Source organism: Equus asinus, chromosome 28, assembly GCF_041296235.1.
Source record: "Equus asinus isolate D_3611 breed Donkey chromosome 28, EquAss-T2T_v2, whole genome shotgun sequence".
Classification (NCBI taxonomy): Eukaryota; Metazoa; Chordata; class Mammalia; order Perissodactyla; family Equidae; genus Equus; species Equus asinus.
In genome coordinates this window covers 38,514,086-38,536,021 of record NC_091817.1, presented here as the reverse complement: position 1 = coordinate 38,536,021, position 21,936 = coordinate 38,514,086, and the positions used below count along the sequence as shown (strand labels likewise).

At 41.7% G+C, this 21,936-nt stretch overlaps 1 protein-coding gene across 2 annotated transcripts in view; it reads left to right on the top strand.

Moving 5' to 3' along the window:
- Positions 1–21,936, top strand: part of RFWD3 (ring finger and WD repeat domain 3) — a 40,368-nt gene that overhangs the window by 2,261 nt on the left and 16,171 nt on the right. For both annotated transcript variants that reach the window (XM_070500250.1, XM_014850314.3), the window contains exons 2-4: positions 2,198–3,023; positions 15,200–15,402; positions 20,596–20,666. In XM_070500250.1, the coding sequence (XP_070356351.1) occupies positions 2,200–3,023; positions 15,200–15,402; positions 20,596–20,666 (1,098 nt within the window). In that variant the 5' untranslated portion in view covers positions 2,198–2,199. The remainder of the gene's footprint in view (positions 1–2,197; positions 3,024–15,199; positions 15,403–20,595; positions 20,667–21,936) is intronic.

Sequence of the window (21,936 nt, the reverse complement as noted above, 5' to 3'; positions counted from 1 at the left end):
GAATATTGTATCCTGGATTTGTGCAGGGGAAAAAAGCTGGGGAGAAAGGTTGGAAATGCCTCACACTGTTCAGTTTGTAGACTTTCAGATCAGTTTGTAAAACTCCTTATTGTCACATCTGTGCCACCTTCCATGCTGGTCCTAAGCCTGTTGGGTTCAAACTTCGAGTTTTCTACAGCACAGCGGGGAGGAGGTTTTGTTTGTTTCTTTGGCTGACTGGCTTTTTGTTGTTTGAGTGGGAGACAGGCTGATTGCTTTTACAGGCTTTCAACCGGCCCTCCTTTGCAGCTCCATCTTTCAATGCTGCCTTCTGTGGTACCTGGTTTCTACACTTCCCTTAGTGGGAAACCAATAGCACACATTTCCCTCTTTCCAGGCTGTTGTTTCATCTTTTCAGCTCTACTAAGTAATTGCCAGTCATCAGTCTCCTTTATGGCCTCAAAGAACTGATTTGCATATCTTATATCCTGTTTGCATATGCTTTGTCCTTGTAGTTTATCCTTTTTTTAATGCCTGTTGTTATGTTCATGGGTTTTCAGGGATGACTAGAAAGAGAAGGATACTTTGCTTTATCCACCATGTATATTGGAATTCCCTCCATTTACTCTGCCCACTCCAGTCTGGCCTCTGACCCCATCACTTATGGGAGATTACTCTTTTCTGGATTGGCTGTCATCTCCATGTTGCTGAGTCTAGTGGCCATTCTTCCCCAGGTAGCACTTGACACACTTGAGCGTTCCTTCCTTGAAACATTCTCCCGAGACACCATACTCCTCCAGGTTTCCTCCTACTCGTAGTCTTCCTTACTGGCTTCTCTTCCTATAACTCCTGTCATTTTAATGTTAGTCTCTCTGGTTTTAGTCTTTGGCCCACTTGTCTTCTATCTCTATTCCTTCTTAGGTAGTTTAATCTATCCCATGATTTTAAGTAACGTGACTATGCTGAGGATTCTTAAAGCTGTCTACTCCTTTCTATCTCCGCTGCTGTCAAGCCTCTGACCACTAATTTACACTTCCACAGTAGCCTATAAACTGGTCACCTTGCTTGCACTCTGCTCCCCTACAGTCCATTCCTAACAGAGAAGGCCCTTACCAAGGCCCTTGAGGCCTTTAGTGATAGCATCCTGCCTCATCAACTCATCCCATACTATCTGCTCTTCCTTACAGTGATTTCTTCTCAAAAGCACCAAATCCATGCTCACCAGGGACCCTGCCTACTGATTTCCTTCTGAAACTTTCTTGGCTCTTCATATGATCAGCTTTTTTTTTTTTTTTTGCTTAGCAAGATTCACTGTGAGCTAACATCTGTTGCCAATCTTCTTTTTGTATATGAGCCGCTGCTGCCACAGGATGGCCACTGACAGACAAGTGGTGTAGGTCCACACCTAGGAACCAAACCTGGGCTCACAAAGCAGAGTGTGTGAACTTAACCACTCGGCCGTGGGGCCGGCCCCCATAGATTGTAAACTCTTATATGAGATTTGTCTTTGCCTCTGGGGTGTCTGACTGCATAACAGGTGCTTCATAAGTATTTCTTGAATAGACTGATGTAATGCAGTTAGAAATGGAAAACATAATGAAAGAGACATAACAGGTGATTGATAAGTATTTGTTGACTAGACTGACAAGTGGAATTAGAGATGGGAAACAAAGATAATGAAAAGAATCGGGTAAATAAAGGTTACTCAGCCTTTTTGGAGAAATTAGGTAAACTTCCATTTTGAGTTAGTAATCAAGTTAATTTTGCAAGTGTAAACATGTCCTTTGTTTATGCTTTGTAACTTGGTGCCATGAAGGATGAATGTTGCCTACTAGAATTAAATACAGCATTTTATGCATTTGTTTTGGTAAATGTCCATATTCAGGTTGGGACAAAGAACTGCAAGAGGTCTGGGAGAATAGTTCAATCTCCATATTTTATAGATCTTTCTATTGTAGAAGACAGTGGTATGATCACATGACTTCATGTTTTCAAGGGTGGAACTGGAAAACTGCTTATAAGCTCTTGTTATGGAGGAAAAAGTTGATGATTACCAAAACACTCTGACTTAAACTAAGTAACTAAAATCTTCTCTTTAAGCTTCTCAGTTTTGCCAAGAATGATTTTAAACAAATTCTACAAGACTAGATATGATTATATCAGCTGCATCGTATGTTTTTTATTTTGCTAATACATTTTACAACTATTGCTTTCCCAGTAATGGCTCATGAAGCAATGGAATATGATCTTCACGTGCAGTTAGATCATCATGCTGCAGATCAGCCTGCTCCTGCTCAAGTGGTCAGCAGCCAAGGAGGGCCACTCCTGCTTCAGCCTGCTCCGGCTCAGGTGGTCAGCCAAGGAGCTCCACTCCTGCTTCAGCCTGCTCCTGCTCAGGTGGTCAGCAGCCAAGGAGGGCCACTGCTGCTTCGGCCTGCTCCTGTTCAGGTGGTCAGCAGCCAAGGAGGGCCACTGCTGCTTCGGCCTGCTCCTGTTCAGGTGGTCAGCAGCCAAGGAGGGCCACTCCTGCTTCGGCCTGCTCCTGCTCAAGTGGTCAGCAGCCAAGGAGGGCCACTCCTGCTTCGGCCTGCTCCTGCTCAAGTGGTCAGCAGCCAAGGAGGGCCACTCCTGCTTCAGCCTGCTCCTGCTCAAGTGGTTAGCAGCCAAGGAGGGCCACTCCTGCTTCAGCCTGCACCTGCTGATGTGGTCAGCAGCCAAAGGGGACCACCCCTGCTCCAGCCTGCTCCACAGGTGTCCATTGACCTGACAGAGGAAGTGGAGCTCTTGGGAGAAGGGAGTGTGGAGAACGTCAACCCAGGACCTTCAGAGGAACATACACAGGAATCTGGTGCTAACCGTACCCTTGGAGTGTCTTCGTTGAATTCAGTGAACAGCTTCATCAGCGGGCTGCAGAGGCTTCATGGCATGCTGCAATTCCTAAGACCACCCTCAGACAGTGGTGTGGGGCCAATAAGAGCGAGGAGGAGGAGGTCTGCTTCACACAGGACACGAGTCGGAGGGTCTCAGAGGACAGACAGTGCCAGGTAAATATGTGTATATTTCGTGTGATTAGTGCCAGATTGGGAATTGTGAACCTTAGGCTCTGGTCATACCACCGGTGCTGCTAAGGATGGGCCGGAGTCAGAGGAAAATAAAAGTGCTTGCCTCATTTACTTCACAAAGTAGTGAGGGAATGTGTTAACCTTGGTAGCTCTGAAGACTAGGTGGTAGCTTGTTGGCAACAGTTCCTGTAGAGGCTGGCCCTTCTTTACATCGTTTGTATCTTGTACATCAAGAAAGTGTTTCTTTTTTTTTTTAAAGATTGGCACCTGAGCTAACAACTGTTGCCAATCTTTTTTTCTTTCCTGCTTTTTCTCCCCAAAGCACCCCCCCCCTCCACGGTACATAGTTATGTATCTTAGTTGTGGGTCCTTCTAGTTGTGGCGTGTGGGATGCCACCTCAGCATGGCCTGATGAGCGGTGCCATGTCCACGCCCTGGATCTGAATCAGCGAAACCCTGGGCCGCTGAAGCAGAGCGTGCGAACTTAACCACTCAGTGACGGGGCCGGCCCCAAGAAAGTGTTTTTTAATTTGCAAGGCTGCTGCACTCTCCCAAGATCCATTGTTGGTTGGCACTCCACTTAGTGGTGCAGTGGTCTTGGGAGACAGGCAGGCTGGATTTAGAGAAGCCTTGTGAAAAGTAGGATGTCACTTAGTTTACAGCTTATCTGACTAAGTGGCAAATGTTCCAGCCTTCACCTGAGAATGTGTTACAGAGTCAAAAATAGTTTTCTTTCATAGTTTTTTGGTTTGAAGTTGCCTCTTAAAGGGCTTAGCTGTCAAGTCTTGACAGGGTGATTATGAAGAATAACAATTGTCTATGCCTTGTCTGTTTTTTAACTTCCTCCTGCTTTATTTGAAATACTTCATTTCACATTTGGCCTTCTAAGTGTTTTCATAATGTTTGAAGAGATTGAATTCAACCTCTTCATTTTACTGTGAAGGAACTTGGACCCTGAGAGAGTACTTGCTTCAGGATCTCACTGCCCCAGTGCGCAGGAGGTTAGAGCTGGGATTGGAACCTGGATCTGACTTGTTTTCTACACAGGCAAGTAAAGGAAGCTTCAGTCAGATCCATTTGTTTTCTAACACTATGAAAATAATGAGATGATGGGGCCAGCCGGGGGTTCGCCGGTTTGGATCCCACGTGCCGACCTACACATCGCTTATCAAGCCATGCTGTGGCAGGCGTCCCACATATAAAGTAGAGGAAGATGGGCAGGGATGTTAGCTCTTCCTCAGCAAAAGGAGGAGGATTGGCACCGGATGTTAGCTCTGGGAAATCTTCCTCAAAAAAAGAAAAGAACGAGGGGCTGGCCCCGTGGCCGAGTGGTTAAGTTCGCTTGCTCCGCTGCAGGCAGCCCAGTGTTTCCTTGGTTCGAATCCTGGGCGCCGACATGGTACTGCTCATCAGACCATGCTGAGGCGGCGTCCCACATGCCACAACTAGAAGGACCCACAACGAAGAATATGCAACTATGTACTGGGGGGCTTTGGGGAGAAAAAGGAAAAAAAACAAGATCTTTAAAAAAAAAGAGAAAAGAACGAGATGATACTAAAAAGTGGTAGCCATCTACTACCTACATTTAACAAATAAGAAAGCCAGTGGGATAATTTGTGATTCGACTGGGGTAACTCTGGAATTGGGATTGTGCCTTCTGATTCTGGATTCAGCATCTTTTTTCCATGGATCCTGCTGATTACTGTCTCAGGGCCTACTCTTACTGTGGCTCCTGCTCTGTAGTGTCTGGTCACTTCTGGGTGTGACCCATCAAGGAAGCTGGGTGCATAGTTCTGTGTTGACAGGACTTGCAAATGCATGTTACTCTGTTATTTTAGGATGTCATTCCCTTGGATTATGAAGACAAGATAAGATTTCTTACATTTGTGTCATAGGTGAAGGCAACTTGTATTGCAATTTGGGGACCCCCTTGAAGTGAGTAAGTGGGTTGAGAATTGAGAATGGTGTCGTCAGGAGCTGGTGGCTGCCAAGAGGCCTCTGCAGTAGTCCTCAGCCTTGTTCATACGCTCACTCTTGTCAGGGGTAGTTGATTGCTCATGGTGGGGGACGCTAACTTGTCTTAATCAACTCACGGGAGAGTGACACTTGTAAACCAGTTACTAATTTACAGAGAGAAATAGAAACACCATAGAAACCAAATTCTCTTGTTGGCCTGGTCAGCATGATTTTCCCAGAAGATATTTACACAAAGCCAAACTCCAGTCAGAAAATTGCTTGATGTATGTAGAATCTGTGCTCAGGGACTAGGTTGCAAAATTTAGATGTTGAAAGATGTCAGTCAAGTTATTTGACTGACAATTGCATGTGTCTCCCCACAAAGGGAATAAACCTAAAGGGCCAGGGACTGAGCAGTTCAGTGGACAGAACATGGGTTCCGGAGCCAGATAAACGTGGTATTAAAACTTTTTTTTCCCTAAATATTGTGTTGTAAGCAGATTTCACACTAAAGTCACATGAAAGTGTGAGCTTTCTCAGGACTGATTTTACTCCTGCATTTCTTGAGGTGAATTTCTCATTATGGTATTTGGCATTAACTCCGCCTGACAGACTCACTGGCCAGGTGTTGAGAACCTGGGCCAGGTGAGCAGCTTTTGCGTCAGACTCCACCAAGAAGCCAAAGTTGGGGAAAGCTGAGTAGTGAGGTATTTTTCCCAACAGGCTTCCCAGCCAAGGTCACAAACTCCTTTCCTGTTTCTTTGTTTGAGGCTGCTTGATTCTGGCTGCCAGCGTCATCACTCATTCATCAAATGTCTATAACACTCCATTATGTGGGAGACTGAACTTTGCCCTGGAGATACACTGGTGATCAGGACAGATCAGGGTATGTTCTCAGGGAGCTTATGGAACCTAGGACGACAGAGGGTAAGCAGGAGGCGAGTACTTACTATACTATTATTTAATTCAAAGATAAGTGCAGGGAAGGAGGAGGATTTCTTGGGTTTCACGGCTGAGAAACCCTAGCACTGCCTCCTGTTACTCTTCATAGCTCCCCTTTTCTGTGTCCCCAGCTGACCTTGGAAATGCCTGTTTTGCTATATAAAAGCAATATTCATGAGTGATTTTTTAAAAAGTAGTTAATCACTTAATTTTTTACTGGTTTCTATGCAGACTGCTATTGGTATGCATGTCAGTAGCCCAACTATTAGCCTAACTTTAGTATATGTTTAATTTGATTAAAAGGTTCTGGGGCCAAGTGGTTAAGTTTGTGCGCTCTGCTTCGGCGGCCCAGGGTTTCACCAGTTCAGATCCTGGGCTTGGACATGGCACCACTCATCAAGCCATGCTGAGGTGGCATCCCACGTGCACAACTAGAAGGACCCAAAACTAAAAATAGACAACTATGCACCGGGGGGGCTTTGGGGAGAAAAAGGGAAAAATAAAATCTTAAAAAAAAAAATTTTTTTCTTTGGAAATGCTGTTATGTTCTTATACTTATTCTCATGGTAGTGAAAGCTGCTGTTCACACAGTTCCCGAAAATAAGTTGGTAAACCTGCTTAGCATTTTTTCAAAAAGAAAACCTGAGTGATATCAGTGAAGATGGCAGAGTCAGGACTTCAGAAAATTCTCTCCATAAACGCAATGAAACAACTGGCAAAATTTAACAGAATCAACTTTTTCAGGACTCTGGAAATTTACGAAATGCTTGTAGCAATTCAGGGAGTGATTATTAAAGAAAAACAGCTGAATCTCAGTAAGAACAGTGAGCTTTGTGGCATTCCCTATTCCCTACCCCTTTTCAACTCCCTGGTGACCTTGAAAACCAACTGCCTGCAATCACAGTGAAAACCAATGGCCTGGCAGACACTAGCGGGAGTAAAATGGGGTTGGAGCTCTTTCAAAGCCTCATTCCCAAAGAATTCTCCTTTTTTTTTTTGAGGAAGATTAGCCCTGAGCTAACATGTGTTGTCAATCCTCCTCTTTCTTTGCTGAAGAAGACTGGCCCTGAGCTAACATCCATGCCCATCTTCCTCTGCTTTATATGTGGGACGCCTGCCACAGCATGGCTTGACAAGTGGTGCCATGTCCGCACCTGGGATCTGAATCAGCGAACCCTGGGCTGCCAAAGTGGAATGTGCGAACTTAACCACTGCGCCACCAGGCCAGCCCCCAAGAATTCTTTTTTTGACCTGTTTAGTGGTTTCCTAGAAGATCCCACTCACAAGACTGTCCCTGACTTAGAGCTTGCCAAGTCTAAAAAGACTAAAGCCTTTTCCCCAACAGCTGCCTGAGGCGGTAGATAACCACTGGGGCAAACAATAGACTCACCAAAAAGCTTAAAAGGCAAAGCTGGGGAATGAGGGCTTCATAGGAGTTTCGAAAAGCTCTGATGTATTTTTGGGAATCTAGAAGGCCACACGTATGCCCAGGGCTTTGTGCAGCTGTGCCCATGCTCAGGAAAAACCTAAGAAGGACTAAGCTCTCAACTCTGGCTGACCTTGAGGCTCTGCACAAGCAGGAAGTGAAAGCCAAGGCAGAATTGTCGCCTAGCTGGCTGATTATGGAAGGCATGCCCCAACACATACACACAGTCCCTCGGCAAAGACTGGGAGACTTGCTAGTTCTAGGTGTTTAAGGAAATCTCTGTCCAGTTAGGAAGTGACCACTAAGCTAACTAAACAAACTTTAGGGATTACTTAAGAAAAGTCTCTAAACAGTAGCAACTGTAAGAAATCACAACAACAAACCATGGAAAGGGGGAAATTTGATTTCCAAAGTTACTGTATTATTTGAAATGTCCGGTTTTCAAGAAAAGAATTACAAGATGTGCAAAGGAAGTATGACCCATACACAGGGGAGAAAAAGGAACTGTAGACTTACTGGACAGACTTTAATTCTGCTATTTAAATATATTCAGAGAGGGCCGGCCCCGTGGCCGAGTGGTTAGGTTCACCCGCTCTGCTCCGCAGGGCCAGGGTTTTGCTGGTTCCGATCCTGAGTGCGGATGTGGCGCCACTCATAAGCCACGTTGAGGTGGCGTCCCACATGCCACAAATAGAAGGACCCACAACTAGAATATGCAACTATGTAGCCGGGGGATTCGGGGAGAAAAAGCAGGGGAAAAAAAGAAGATTGGCTCAGGTGCCAATCTTTTTTTTTTTTTAAAGATTTTATTTTTCCTTTTTCTCCCAAAGCCCCCCGGTACATAGTTGTGTATTTTTAGTTGTGGGTCCTTCTAGTTGTGGCATGTGGGACGCCACCTCAGTGTGGCTTAATGAGTGATGCCATGTCCGTGCCCAGGATTCGAACTGGCAAAACCCTGGGCTGCCGAAGCAGAGCATGCAAACTTAACCACTCGGCCACAGGGCCAGCCCCACCAATCTTTAAAATAAATGAATATATTCAGAGAACTAAAGGAAAATGTAAAATAATGTGTCACCAAATAGTTTCAATAAAGAGATTGAAATTATACAATGTACAAAATAGAAATGCTGGCATAAACAAGAACAATAAGTGAAAAAAATCACTAGAGGACCCAACAACAAATTTGAGCAAGCAAAAGAAAGAATTGACTTGAAAAGTCAAGAAGCAAATTTGAAGATAGGTCAATTGAGATTATCCTATCTAGATATAGAAAGAAAAAAGAATGAAGAATGATGAACAGAATCTCAAGAGACCTGTGGGACATCATCAAATATTTCAACATGTGCATAATGGGAGTCCCTGAAGGAGACGAGAGAAAGGGGCAGAAAGAATATTTGAAGAAATAATGACCAAATACTTCCCAAATCTGATGTAAAACATTACAAAAGCTCAACAAACTCTTAAGTAGAATAAACTCAAAAGAGATCCATCCACAGCTAGACACATCAAACTGTCAAAGCTAAAGAAAAGAGAGAATCTTGAAATCAGCAAGAGAGAAGTGACTCATCGTGTACAAAGGATACCCAAAATTAACAGCTGATTTCTCATCATCATGAAAGTCAGAAGGCAGTTGGATGACCTATTCCAAGTATTGAAAGAAAAAACTCAACTAAATTCTTTGTCAAGCAAAACTATCCTTAAAAAATGAAAGAGCAATAAGGCATTTCAGGATTTTTTTTTTTTTTTTTGGAAGATTAGCCCTGAGCTAACTACTGCCAATCCTCCTCTTTTTGCTGAGGAAGACTGACCCTGAGCTAACATCCATGCCCATCTTCCTCTACTTTATACTCGGGATGCCTACCACAGCATGGCTTTTGCCAAACGGTGCCATGTCCACACCCGGGATCCGAACCAGGAAACTCTGGGCTGCGGAGAAGCAGAATGTTCAAACTTAACCACTGCGCCACTGGGCCGGCCCCAGGATTTTTTTTAAAAAAACCATTTCCTCAGAGGAATCCTGTCCCACAAGAGTTACTAAAGAGTGTTCTTCAGGCTGAAATTAACACCAGACATAAATTGAATCCATATGAAGAAACAAAGAGCACCACAAAGATAACTACATATGTAAATATAAAAGACAATACATATATATTTCTTATTTATAATTCTCCTTTTCTCCTATATTATTTAGAAGACAACAGCATAAGTAACTATAGGGGCTGACCTGGTGGTGCAGCGGTTGAGTGTGCACGTTCTGTTGTGGCAGCCTGGGGTTCGCCGGTTCAGATCCCCGGTGCAGACATGGCACCCCTTAGCATGCCATGCTGTGGTAGGTGTCCCACATATAAAGTAGAGGAAGATTGGCACGGATGTTAGCTCAAGGCCAGTCTTCCTCAGCAAAAAGAGGAGGACTGGCAGTAGTTAGCTCGGGGCTAATCTTCCTCAAAAAAAAGAAAGAAAGAAAAGAAATAACTATAAATCTGTGTTGATGGGCACATAATCATCAGATGTAATTTATATGACAACAGCAAAAGTGGAGAGAGAATGGCGCTATATAGGAGTAAAGTTTTTGTTACTGTTGAAATAAGATGATATCACTCTGAACTAGATTATTGTAAATTAAGGTGTTAATTATAATCCTGAGGTCAACCACTAAGAAAATAACTCAAAAATACGTCGTAGAAGAAATGACAAGAGTATTAAAGTGGTATGCTAGAAAATATTTAACACAAAAGAAGGCAATAATGGAGAGAGAGGAACAGAAAAGACCTAAGACATAGAAAACAAACAGCAAAATGGCAGACATAAATCCGACCTTATTGGTAATTATGCTAAATGCAAATGGATTAAATGCTGTAATCAAAAGGCATAGATCAACAGAATGGATTTATAAAAATCTATATACTGTCTGCAAGACACACACTTAGTATTCAAAGACACTAATAGGTTGAAAGTAAAAGGATGAAACAAGATATACCATGTAAACACTAACCACGCAAGAGTTGGAGTTGCTATGCTAATATCAGACAAAATAGACTTTAAGACAAAAATTGTTCTAGGAGTCAAAGAGGGGCATTTTGTAACGATAAAAGGGTCAATCCATCTAAAAAACATAACAATTATAAGCTCATATGCCCCTAACAACAGAGCCCCCACATAGATGAAGCAAAAACTGACAGAATTGATGTGAGAGATAGACAATTCACCAATAATAGTAGATGTCAGTACCTGTGGTGTAAGTCCTGGCAGGGGCTCTTCTTTTGTAGAGCAAGTACCTGACTTAAGCTTTTATTGCTGAGGCATCCACTGCGAAGAGGCATGTGCTTCACTGAAGGCTGTCTCCAATAAAGACACTGCCAGCCACACAACTAGATAAGTGCCTAGCACCACCACAACCATGAGGCTCCCTTGTTTTAGAGGTCCCGGTTGATTTAGATAACTGGCCATTTGGGCTGCTTGGGTTTTCTTCCTTTCTTTTTCTTTTTTCCCCTGCACTTTATTTATTTATTTATTTATTTTTTCCTTTTTCTCCCCAAAGCCCCCCGGTACATAGTTGTGTATTCTCCGTTGTGGGTTCTCCTAGTTGTGGCATGTGGGACGCCGCCTCACCGTGGTCTGATGAGCAGTGCCATGTCCGCGTCCAGGATTCGAACTAACGAAACACTGGGCCGCCTGCAGCGGAGCGCGCGAACTTAACCACTCGGCCACGGGGCCAGCCCCCCTCCCCTGCACTTTAAATTCCCGCTCTTATGTTTTAAATTTGCCAATAGAGAGCAAGTCTGCGAAACCCTAGACCCCTACCCTCAACCCTAATAAAAGTAGAACCCTAGGCCCATGCTTGCTCACTCTCCCTCTCTACCTGCAACCTCACCACATGCTCCCTGGTGTGCTTTGTACACTCCAGGGCCTGTAAGTGGTAAATGTTTTTTTCTCCAAGTTTTCTGATGGTTATTGCTGAAGGGCGTCTTGCAATCATAATAAGAACCACAAGGTTCGATCTGGTCATAACATTGGTTTGGAAAGGAAAGATGTCTGTGGGAGACTCACTGGGACCCCTCGGCATTTCTAGCTGGTAGCTTCACTACCAGTAGGCTAAGACTGGCACAAAACAGTACCCCACTTTCGATGATGAGTAGAGCAGCTACACGGAAGATTAACGAGGAACTAGAAGACTGGAACAACACTATAAACCTACTAGACCTGAGGCCCGCCCAGTGGCGCAGCGGTTAAGTTCGCACATTCTGCTTCTCGGCGGCCCAGGGGTTCCCAGTTCAGATCCTGGGTGCGCACATGGCACTGCTTGGCAGGCCACACTGTCGCAGGTGTCCCACATATAAAGTAGAGGAAGGTGGGCACAGATGTTAGCTCAGGGCCAGTCTTCCTTAGCAAAAAGAGGAGGATTGGTGGCGATGTTAGCTCAGGGCTAATCTTCCTCAAAAAGAAAGAAAAGAAAAGAAAAGAAAAAAGAAACCTGCTAGACCTAAGAGACATTTATAGAAAATTCCAGTCAACAACAAAAGAATACTTATTACTCAAGTGCACATAGAACATTTTCCAGGGCAGATCATGTAGTAGGCCGTAAAACAAACCTCAATAAAGGATTGAAGTGATACAAAGTATGTTCTCCTACCACAATAGAATGAAAGCAGATATCAGTACCAGAAAGAGTTTTGGGAAATTCACAATATGTAGAAATTACACAACTCATTCCTAAATATCCAATAGGTCAGAGAAGAAATCCCAAGGAAAATTAAAAAGTACTTTGAGATGAATGAAAAGAAAAACATAGGGGCCGGCCTGGTGGCACAGTGGTTAAGTTCGCACGTTCCACTTCTCGGCGGCCTGGGGTTCTCCAGTTCGGATCCTGGGTGTGGACATGGCACCACTTGGCAAAAGCCATGCTATGGTAGGTGTTGCATGTATAAAGTAGAGGAAGATGGGCATGGATGTTAGCTCAGGGCCAGTCTTCCTCAGCAAAAAGAGGAAGATTGGCAGTAGTTAGCTCAGGGCTAATCTTCCTCCAAAACAAAAAAAACATAGTATATCAAAACTTTTATGCAGCTGAAGTAATGCTTAGAGAGAAATTTATAACTGTTGACGGGTATACTAAAAAAGAAGAAAGTACTCAAATCAATAACCTAGCCTTAGAAAAAGAAAAGCAAACAAAATCCAAAGCAAGCAGAAGGAAGGAAGGAAATAATGACCAGTAGAGCAGAAATAGAGAATTGAAAAGCAAGAGAGAAAATCAACTAATCCAAAAGTTGGTTCTTTTAAAAGATCAACCAAGTTGACAAACTTCTGGCTAGACTGACTAAAGAGAAGACTCAAAGTATTAAAATCAGGGATGAAAGGGGGAACATTACTGTGAGCCTTGCAGAGGAAAGCAATATTATAAGGGAATACTGTGGACAGTTTCATACCAAGAAATTAGGTAACCTAGGTGAAATTGACAAATTTCTAGAAAGACTTAAGCTACACAGTCAAGAGAAAGAAAATCTGAATAGACCAATAACAAGTAGAGATTGGATTAGTAATTTAAAAACGCTTCCTACAAAGAAGAGGCCAGAACGAGGTGGCTTCCCTGGTGAATTCTACCAAATGCCTAAAGATGAAATAACACCAGTACTTCATTAACTCTTCCAAAAAATGGAAGAGGAGGGAACATTTCCCAACTGATTCTGTAAGCCCAGTGTTACCTTGATACCAAAACCATACAAAGACATCACAAGAAAACTATAGACCAATATCCTTTATAAATATAGAAGCAAGAATTCTCAACAAAATACTAGCAAACCAAACCCGGCAACATATAAAAAGTACTATAGGCCATAACCAAATAGAATTTGTTCCAGGAAAGCAAGGTTGATTCAACATATAAAAAGCAATGAGATACAACATATTAATACAATAAAGGGAGAAAACATGAATATCTCAGATGCAGAAAAAGCATTTGACAAAATCGTATTATAACAACAACGATGAATAGGAATGGAAGGAATCTTCAGCCTCCTAAAGGGCATCAGTGAAAAACCCACAACCAGCATCATACCTAATGGACAGAGACTGAAAGCTTTACGCCTAAGATCAGGAACAAGACAAGGAGGTGTGCTTTTGCCACTTCTATTCACCATTATCCTGGAGATTTTAGCCAGAGCTGTTAGGCAAGAAGAAGAAATAAAAGGCTTTCCAGTTGGAAAGGAAGCAATAAAACCATAGCTATTTGCAGATGATGTGATCTCTGTATATATCAAGTTGTGAAAGAAGCCAGAACAAAAGACCACATATTATGTAATTCCTTTCTTATGAAATGTTCACAGTAGGCAAATCCATAGAGACAAAAAAGTAGATTAGTGGTTGCCAGAGACTGGGGGAAAGGGAGAAGGAGGAGTAACTGCTAATGGATACAAGGTTCCTTTTAGGTGTGATGAAAGTGTTTCAGAATCAGATAGTGGCGATGGTTCTGCAACCTTATGGTTATGCTAAAAACCACTGAATTGTACACTTAGAAATTGTGACTCAAAAAGAAAAAAGCACTTGATTGCTACTTCTCATTTCAATTCATTCACGTTTCTTTTTTCTTTACAAGAGCAAATCTTTTATCTACTGAATTAGATACCAAATAGTGTTTATTTTGTTCCATTCAATCATTAATTTTTTAATAAAAAGCCCTAATTTGTCATAAATTGCAGCCAAACTATGAAAAATCAAAATTTTTTTGTGTGAGCAGTGTCCGACAATGTTTCTGGACAATAATGTATCTTAATGTCATAAAGATAGTTATTAAAACTTAAAGTAGGCCACCTTTCAGTAATACTTTGTAATTATTAGCTAGGAAGTATGATCTAAAGTTCAGAACAGCTTTTTGGTTTTTAATATTAAACTTCATTAATTCTGTGCCATAAGTGGGGATGACTTGTTCTCTTGGAAGTGAGGGAAACTGAGGTATAGTAGTGGTTACGGTTGAAACTCAGCCAGCCAGAATAGATTGGAGTGTTGTCTCCTCCCAGCTCTTCTTATTTTGAGTTATTTTTTGATATTATACTGTTTTTAATCTTAACCTGACATTATTTAAACTTGAAAAGAAAAATGGCATCTTAAGAGCCAGCCCTGATGGCCTAGCAGTTAAAGTTTGGCACAGTCTGCTTTGGCAGCCTGCATTCAGTTCCTGGGCATGGAACCATACTGCTTGTCTGTCAGTAGCCGTGCTGTGGCGGCGGCTGACAGAGAAGAACCAGAAGAACTTAGAACTATACACAGCTGTTGTATACTGGGGCTTTGTGGGCGGGGGTGGGGTGGGGAGGAAGATTGGCAACAGATGTTAGCTTAGGGCAAATCTTCCCCTGCAAGAAAGAAAAAAATATTATCTTAAAATAAGAAGTGAAACAATGATGACTGAAGCCAGACTTCATACAATGCTCTGAAAGACTTGTCTCCGGAGCTGCAGCAGCAGAATCCCGTAGGGTCATGTTGATCAACAGTGTCCTTTTTCTTCTTGCCCATCTTCTCTTTTCAGTTCTCTAGTAACAGCGAACAAATTGCTGAGTCATGTCTGTTAAAAGATAGCGACACACTGCCAAAGGCCAGTAAAGTGGAATTAGCTTTTAACAGAAGGGTCAAGCTCCAGTGTGGGCTAATAATTGAGTGGAAAAGAGAATGTCCAGGTCAGCCAGCATCTGCCTAAATCTGCTGTTCCTGCTTCAGTGTTCAAAGGCAGCATTTAATAACCTGGAGATGGGTTGAAATTACTAGGATTTACATTCAAATTCTTCCTGTGGATTATTCTTGTGATGATGATCCATTGTACTATAATTCTGTTGTCTTTCTGCATATGTAGGTCAAGAGCACCATTGGATGCTTACTTTCAAGTGAGCAGGACCCAGCCTCACTTGCCAGCTACCTCTAATGATTCAGAGACCAGGAATCCTGTCTCTGCAGACTTGCAGGTATCAAGTAGGTCCGATTCTGACAGTGACAGCTCCACAGAGAATGAAGAGGTTGTTGTCCTGGCGGAGGAACCTGGAGCTGTCGTTTTAGAAGGTGTGTATTTTGTCCAGTTTTGGATTCGCAAGGCTATCAGGCATAAAGCTTAGACTTCAGAAGGCTAGAAACTCTAGATTTGTGTTTCGATATTTTCTCTCCCCCCACCCCCCGCCCCCAATCTGATAGATTCCTGCCTTATAGTACAGAGCTTTCGCTGGCCATAATTATATAGAGAGGATTTGATCTAGCTTGCAATTTAATGTGATTTGTGACCCAGTGAGTCAGTCACTTTGTAATGGCATTTTACATTCCCCTTTATTTTCTTCGATATCTGAGAAAAAAGTTGATTCTTTAAAAGAAAAGCTTTGTAAATTCAGCCCCCTGTCCAGTCTGCCACTCTTTAAGTCCTACTATAATGTTATGTATTGTGCACATGAACTTTATGTAGTGATCTGCTTACATTAAAAACCTCCTGATACCCCACATTGTGGTCTTTTCCCACTAAAAAGAACCAGGGCTTCTTGGAGAAATAGCTTTCCAGGTCTGGGATAGGAAATAGACAATGTTTTTAGGGCATTTTGTTGTGCTAGAAAGCAGGGAAGCCATCTAAGTTTCGTAGAGTTATGTCAGTAGGCCCAGGAGCAGCCTTGAAAGAAATCCTAGTGGCCTAAGATGGGACAATTTGAGCATTAAAAAGAATAATGAATATATCTTGGATTGTGGATTGAAATAGATTGAAATACATGAAATCTATGAAAAGCTATAAATTCATAATTATGCACTTTTTTAAAAACCTCTTTTATCACCATCATAAGTTATTAGGGCCCTAATTCATTACTCTGAAAACTGATAAATAAAGGATTAAGCATTTATCTTGCCTTTCCTGTGTGAACTGTATTCAGGAAAACCAAATAGTTGATGAAAGAGATTTGGGTTTGTTTGTTTTTTTTAATTTTTTTTTTCGGCTTTTTCTCCCCAAATCCCCCCAGCACATAGTTGTGCTTTTTTTTTTTTAAACACAGATTTTTTTTTTTTTAAGATTTGTTTTCCTTTTTTTCCCCAAAGCCCCCTGTATATTCTTAGTTGTGGGTCCTTCTAGTTGCGGCATGTGGGATGCCGCCTCAGCATGGCTTGATGAGCGGTGCCATGTCCATGCCCAGGATTCGAACAGGTTTAAGCCTGGGCCGCAGAAGCGGAGCACACGAACTTAACCACTCAGCCACAGGGCCGGCCCCAGTTGTACATTTTTTAGTTGTGAATCCTTCTAGTTGTTGCATGTGGGATGCCGCCTCAATGTGGCCTGATGAGCAGTGCCATGTCCATGCCTGGGATCCAAACCAGCAAAACCCTGGGCCGCCGAAGCAGAGAGCATGAACTTAACCACTCGGCCACGGGGCCGGCCCCTGAGGTTTTTTTTTTTTTATAAAGATTTTATTTATTCCTTTTTCTCCCCAAGGCCCCCCAGTACATAGTTGTATATTCTTCGTTGTGGGTCCTTCTAGTTGTGGCATGTGGGACGCTGCCTCAGCGTGGTTTGATGAGCAGTGCCATGTCCGCGCCCAGGATTCGAACCAATGAAACACTGGGCCGCCTGCAGTGGAGTGCGTGAACCTAACCACTTGGCCACGGGGCCAGCCCCTGGGTTTTTTTAAGACTTCATTTTCTTAGAGTAGTTTAAAGTTCACAACAAAATCGAGAGGAAGATTCAGAGATTTCCCATATATCCTCTGTTCCCACACATGCATTGCCTCTTCCCCATCAGCATCACTCACCAGAATGGTGCATTTGTTACACACCACGATCACCCGAAGTCCATAGTTTACATTGGTGTTCACTTTTGGTGTTGTACATTCTGTGGGTTTGGACAAATGTATAATGACATATATCCATCATTATAATATCATACAGAGTATTTTCACTGCCCTAAAAATTCTCTATTCTCTGCCTTTTCATCCCTCTCACCCACCCCCAAGGAAGTTTTTTTAAATAGAAAAATTCCAGCCAATAATTGGAGCAGGAATGATAGAAAATAAATCATCATTTTATGACTCCTAATGAAATGATGTATTTAGGCAAAGATCATCAGTGCATCCTAAAACCATTAGGTTGAAAGGTTGGTGGGATTCTTTGTAATGGAAGGACCAAGCTGATACCGCCAGAATCCATTGATCAGTCTTAGCATCTCAGAGAAGGAAAACCACCAGACCCTGTGTGCCTCTTGATGTGTGGCAGTCAGAAATGTCCACACCACCTAGGAAGTACTGTTGCTGCCCCAAAAAACTCTGAGTCTACTTAAGACTCTGGATATGATAACCATTTTGCACAGTTTATAGGCAGGAGTAGAAGAAAAAGGTGAACAAGACTTCAAAGATGTAATCATTCAAATCTAAAATGTAGGACATTCTACAAATGGAACATCTAGAAAAAGGTCTTAAATGAGTATGAAAATCTATATTGTAAAGGGGATGTCTCAAATCAGTGGAGAAAAGATAGACTTTTGCATTAGTATTGTTAAAACTGGATAGCTAACTAGAAAACAATAAAGTTGCAAGAATCCTCATACTGTAATTCAGTATATATTATAAGTGAATCAGAGATCTAGTGTAAAAAGTGAAACCATTCTAATATTTAGAAGAATATGTGAAGGATAAAACCCAGGAGTAAGGAGTACTTCAAAATCTAGAAGCAATACAAGAAAATTACAAGCCAGCGTAGATATTTCCACTTATATAAAATGTCCAGAAAAGGTAAATATAGAGACAAAGTAGATTAGTAGTTGCCTAGGACTGCTGCTGCAAATGTGAAATGATTCTAAATTGGCATGATGGGTCTTTCTGGAGTGATGGAAATGTTTTAAAATTGGATTGTGGTGATGGTCGTACAACTCTGTAACTTTACCGTAAATGAAAGTTAAGCAGTACCATGAGGAAGCAGTCAGTCCAGTCGAGGATGTAGGACATTTTACAGGACAAAGGACCAGATTTCTCCAGCAAATCAATAATAAAACAGGTGAATTTTAATTTAGAACTTATGCTCATCAGAAGACAGTATTAAGAGAGTGAAATGGCAACCCACAGACTGGAAAAGACATTCATAATACATATATCTGTAAAAGGACTTATATCTAGGATATATAAATAACTTCTACAACCTAACAGAAAAATGGGCAAAAGACTTTTTTTCCAAAAGAGGGTAGCCAAATGGCCAATAAATATGTAAAAAGACTTCATTAGTATCAGGGAAATATAAAATAAACCACAGTGTGGTAACCAGTATGCACCCACTACAACAGCTAAAATTACAAAGACTGACAATATCAAGTATCGGAAAGGGTATAAAGTAACCAGATCTCTCATACACTGCTGATGGGAGTGTAAATTGGTAGAAACATTTTGATAGTATCTTTCAAGCTCGTTATACATATATAACCTATGGCTCAGCAATTCCACTTCTAGATATATACCCAAAGAAATGAGTACATACTTTTGTTAAAGACAAGTACAAAAATGTAACAGTGCTGTTTGTAATAGGTGAAAAACTGATTACTACAAATGCTCATCAGGAGTAGAATGGATGAATAATTGTTACATATGTAGTACTGTATGTAATAAAACACTGGAGCAGTGAAAATGAATGAACTACAACTCCACACATTAGTATGGAAGAATCTTACAGACAGCGAGGAACAAAAGTAGCAGACACAAAAAACTCTGAGATGTCATTTATATACAGAAACACACAAAAATCAATCGATGGTGTTAGAATTTAGTGTAGTGGTTACCTGTGGTGCAGGCAAGGTGAGCCCCTCCCCTTGCAGATACAAGGAGGACGTAAGGGTATAAGAGGCACTCTTGTGGTTATTGGTGATGTTCTGGTTTATAGTAGTTTGTGAAAATTCTTTAAACTGAATACTTATGATATATTTTTCTGTGTGCATATTACACTTCAATAAAAGTTTGGATTTTTTAAAAGAAGAAGAGCCAATTTGAAGGGATCCCTCCCCCCCCACTGGCCTACAGTGGGACAATTTGAGACTCAAAAAGAAAAGTGACTAAAAATTAAAAATCCTCTTCTTGATCATTAATGGAGGTTGTGAAAGGTTGATGAGGAACCTGATGGTCTAGGGACTGGACTGACACCAGCTGAACCCACTGTGAGCCTCCTGATGTGCTGCAGTCAGAAGCACACAACCCGTGAAGTGTTCTTGCTGCCGTTCCTCTTCCCAGCAAACAGGATTAAATCTACTGAGACCTCTAGATCTAACTGCCAGTTTATAGGAAATGTAGGCGATAAAGCAACAAGGAAGCAGTGCCACAAGGAAGCAGTCAGCCAAATCCAGGAGGTAGGACATTCATCAGACAAATGGCCAGGTCTCTTCCTAACAAATCACTGACAAGGAAGGGCTAAAAATGAGTGAAGGAGAATTGTCATAGAATGAAAGAGTCTGGGTTTTCTTATTTGTTTTTTGGGTTTTTTTTGCTGAGGAAGATTAATCCCGAGCTAACATCTGTTGCCAGTCTTCCTCCACTTTATATGTGGGTTGCCACCACAGCATGGCTGACAAGTGGTGTAGCCAGAATCTGAACCCACAAACCCAGGCCACTGAAGCAGAGGGCATCATACTTTACCTCTGTGTCATGGAGCTGGCCCCCGAAAGAGTCTTAAGAGACGTAACACTCAAGCTCATTGTGGAGACCTTGTTTGGATTCTGCCTGGAATAAATCCACTGTAAAGAGCAACTTTAGAATAATTGGAAAATTTTTAATTTGAACTGGGTCTGGGTATTAGATGGTATTAAAGGATCATTGCTAATTTTGTTAGGTATAATAATGATAGTGTTTATGTAAAAAAAATTCCTTATCAGTTAGTATTACAAACATTTTTACAAGTGAAATGATATTTAGGGTTTGTTATTAAGTATTCCAAAAGAAGATAATGGGAATGGGTGCTTCAGTGGAACAAGATTGGCAAAGTATTGATTATTTTTGAAATTGGGTAATGGGTACTCTTGGGTTAATTATACTGTTCTGTCTACTTTTATATTTGTGTGAAAATATCCAAAATAAGTTTTAAAAAAATAAATTCACTGATGCTTCTTGGGGAAATTGTCATCCCTTTTACGACAACAGTGCCAGTTAGAAATGGAAAGCTTTGGTGAGTCAGACTCTCCCTCCTGCTAGCCTCTCATGCCTGATTTGTGTCTTCTTTTGTATATTACCTGTCCTATCATTTCTGGAAACGGCTCGGCAGAGCAAGTAGGAGGTATCTCAGCAGAGCAAGAAGTCACATGTATCAGTGGAGAAGAGACCCTCCCCAAACAGGTAATATGAGCATCTTTTTAAATGAAAGCCTTGGATTTCTGTTTTAAAAGGAGGTTGAAGGGGGCTGGCCCCGTGCCTGAGTGGTTAAGTTTCGTTGGTTCGAATCCTGGGCGTGGACATGGCACTGCTCATCAGACCACGCTGAGGCAGCATCCCACATAGCACAACTAGAAAGACCCACAATGAAGAATATACAACTATGTACCGGGGGGCTTTGGGGAGAAAAAGGAAAAAATAAAATAAAATCTTAAAAAAAATATATTAAAAAAAAAAAAGGAGGTTGAAGGCCAAAATGGAAAGCTTCCGGACTTTGTAGGCAGGAGGTGCAATTGTGAATTCTATCCAAGTTTCTCATTTGTGTGACTGCTTCCGCTTAGGTTTAAAAAGTAGAAGGGGTGGGGGAAGCAGGGTGGGGAGGAGGATAACTTGTCCTACCTACACAACAAGGTTAAGTATCAATTAAAATAATAGATATGAATGCAGTTTATGAACTACCTGGCAGAATATGATTGTTATGTGATATATTTTGATTTTTAAAAATAACACATCATTGTCCTTAATACGAGAGTTATTTACATCGACTATGGACTCTGCCAATCCCAAAACATCATTGATCTACTTTTTGCATGTTTCTGTATGGCCTCTGTGTTTTTATTTCTTCCTTCTAAAACAATTTTATGTACCCGTAAGTTTGTGTATAAATGTTCTATTTTTAAATTTACACAAGAGGGATTATATTATACCTTGTTCTGAGCCTGGTTCCTTTTTCCTGTGATTTATTACATCTGGTAGAGTTTTCTGTTATCAGTACATAAAGTTAAATCTCATTAATAGCTGCATAGTTTCCATCATATGAATAAATTTTTGATTAACTCTTCCTTTGTCATGTACACTAATGGTTCCCTATTTCTTTTCTTTCTTTCTTTTTTATTTTGTGAGAAAGATTAGTCCTGAGCTAACATCTGCTGCCAATCCTCCTCTTTTTGCTGAGGAAGACTGGCGCTGAGCTAACATCCGTGCCCATCTTCCTCTACTTTATATGTGGGATGCCTACCACAGCATGGCTTGCCAAGCCGTGCCATGTCCGCACCCGGGATCGGAACCGACGAACCCCGGGACACCAAAGCGGAATGTGTGCACTTAACTGCTGCAGCACTGGGCTGGCCCCCTCATTCTTTTTTGATAGAAATCAAACTGGACTAAGTATCCTTGTACAATTATCTTGGCAAATATTTATGACTCTGCTTATGGGATATATTTCTAGAGAGAG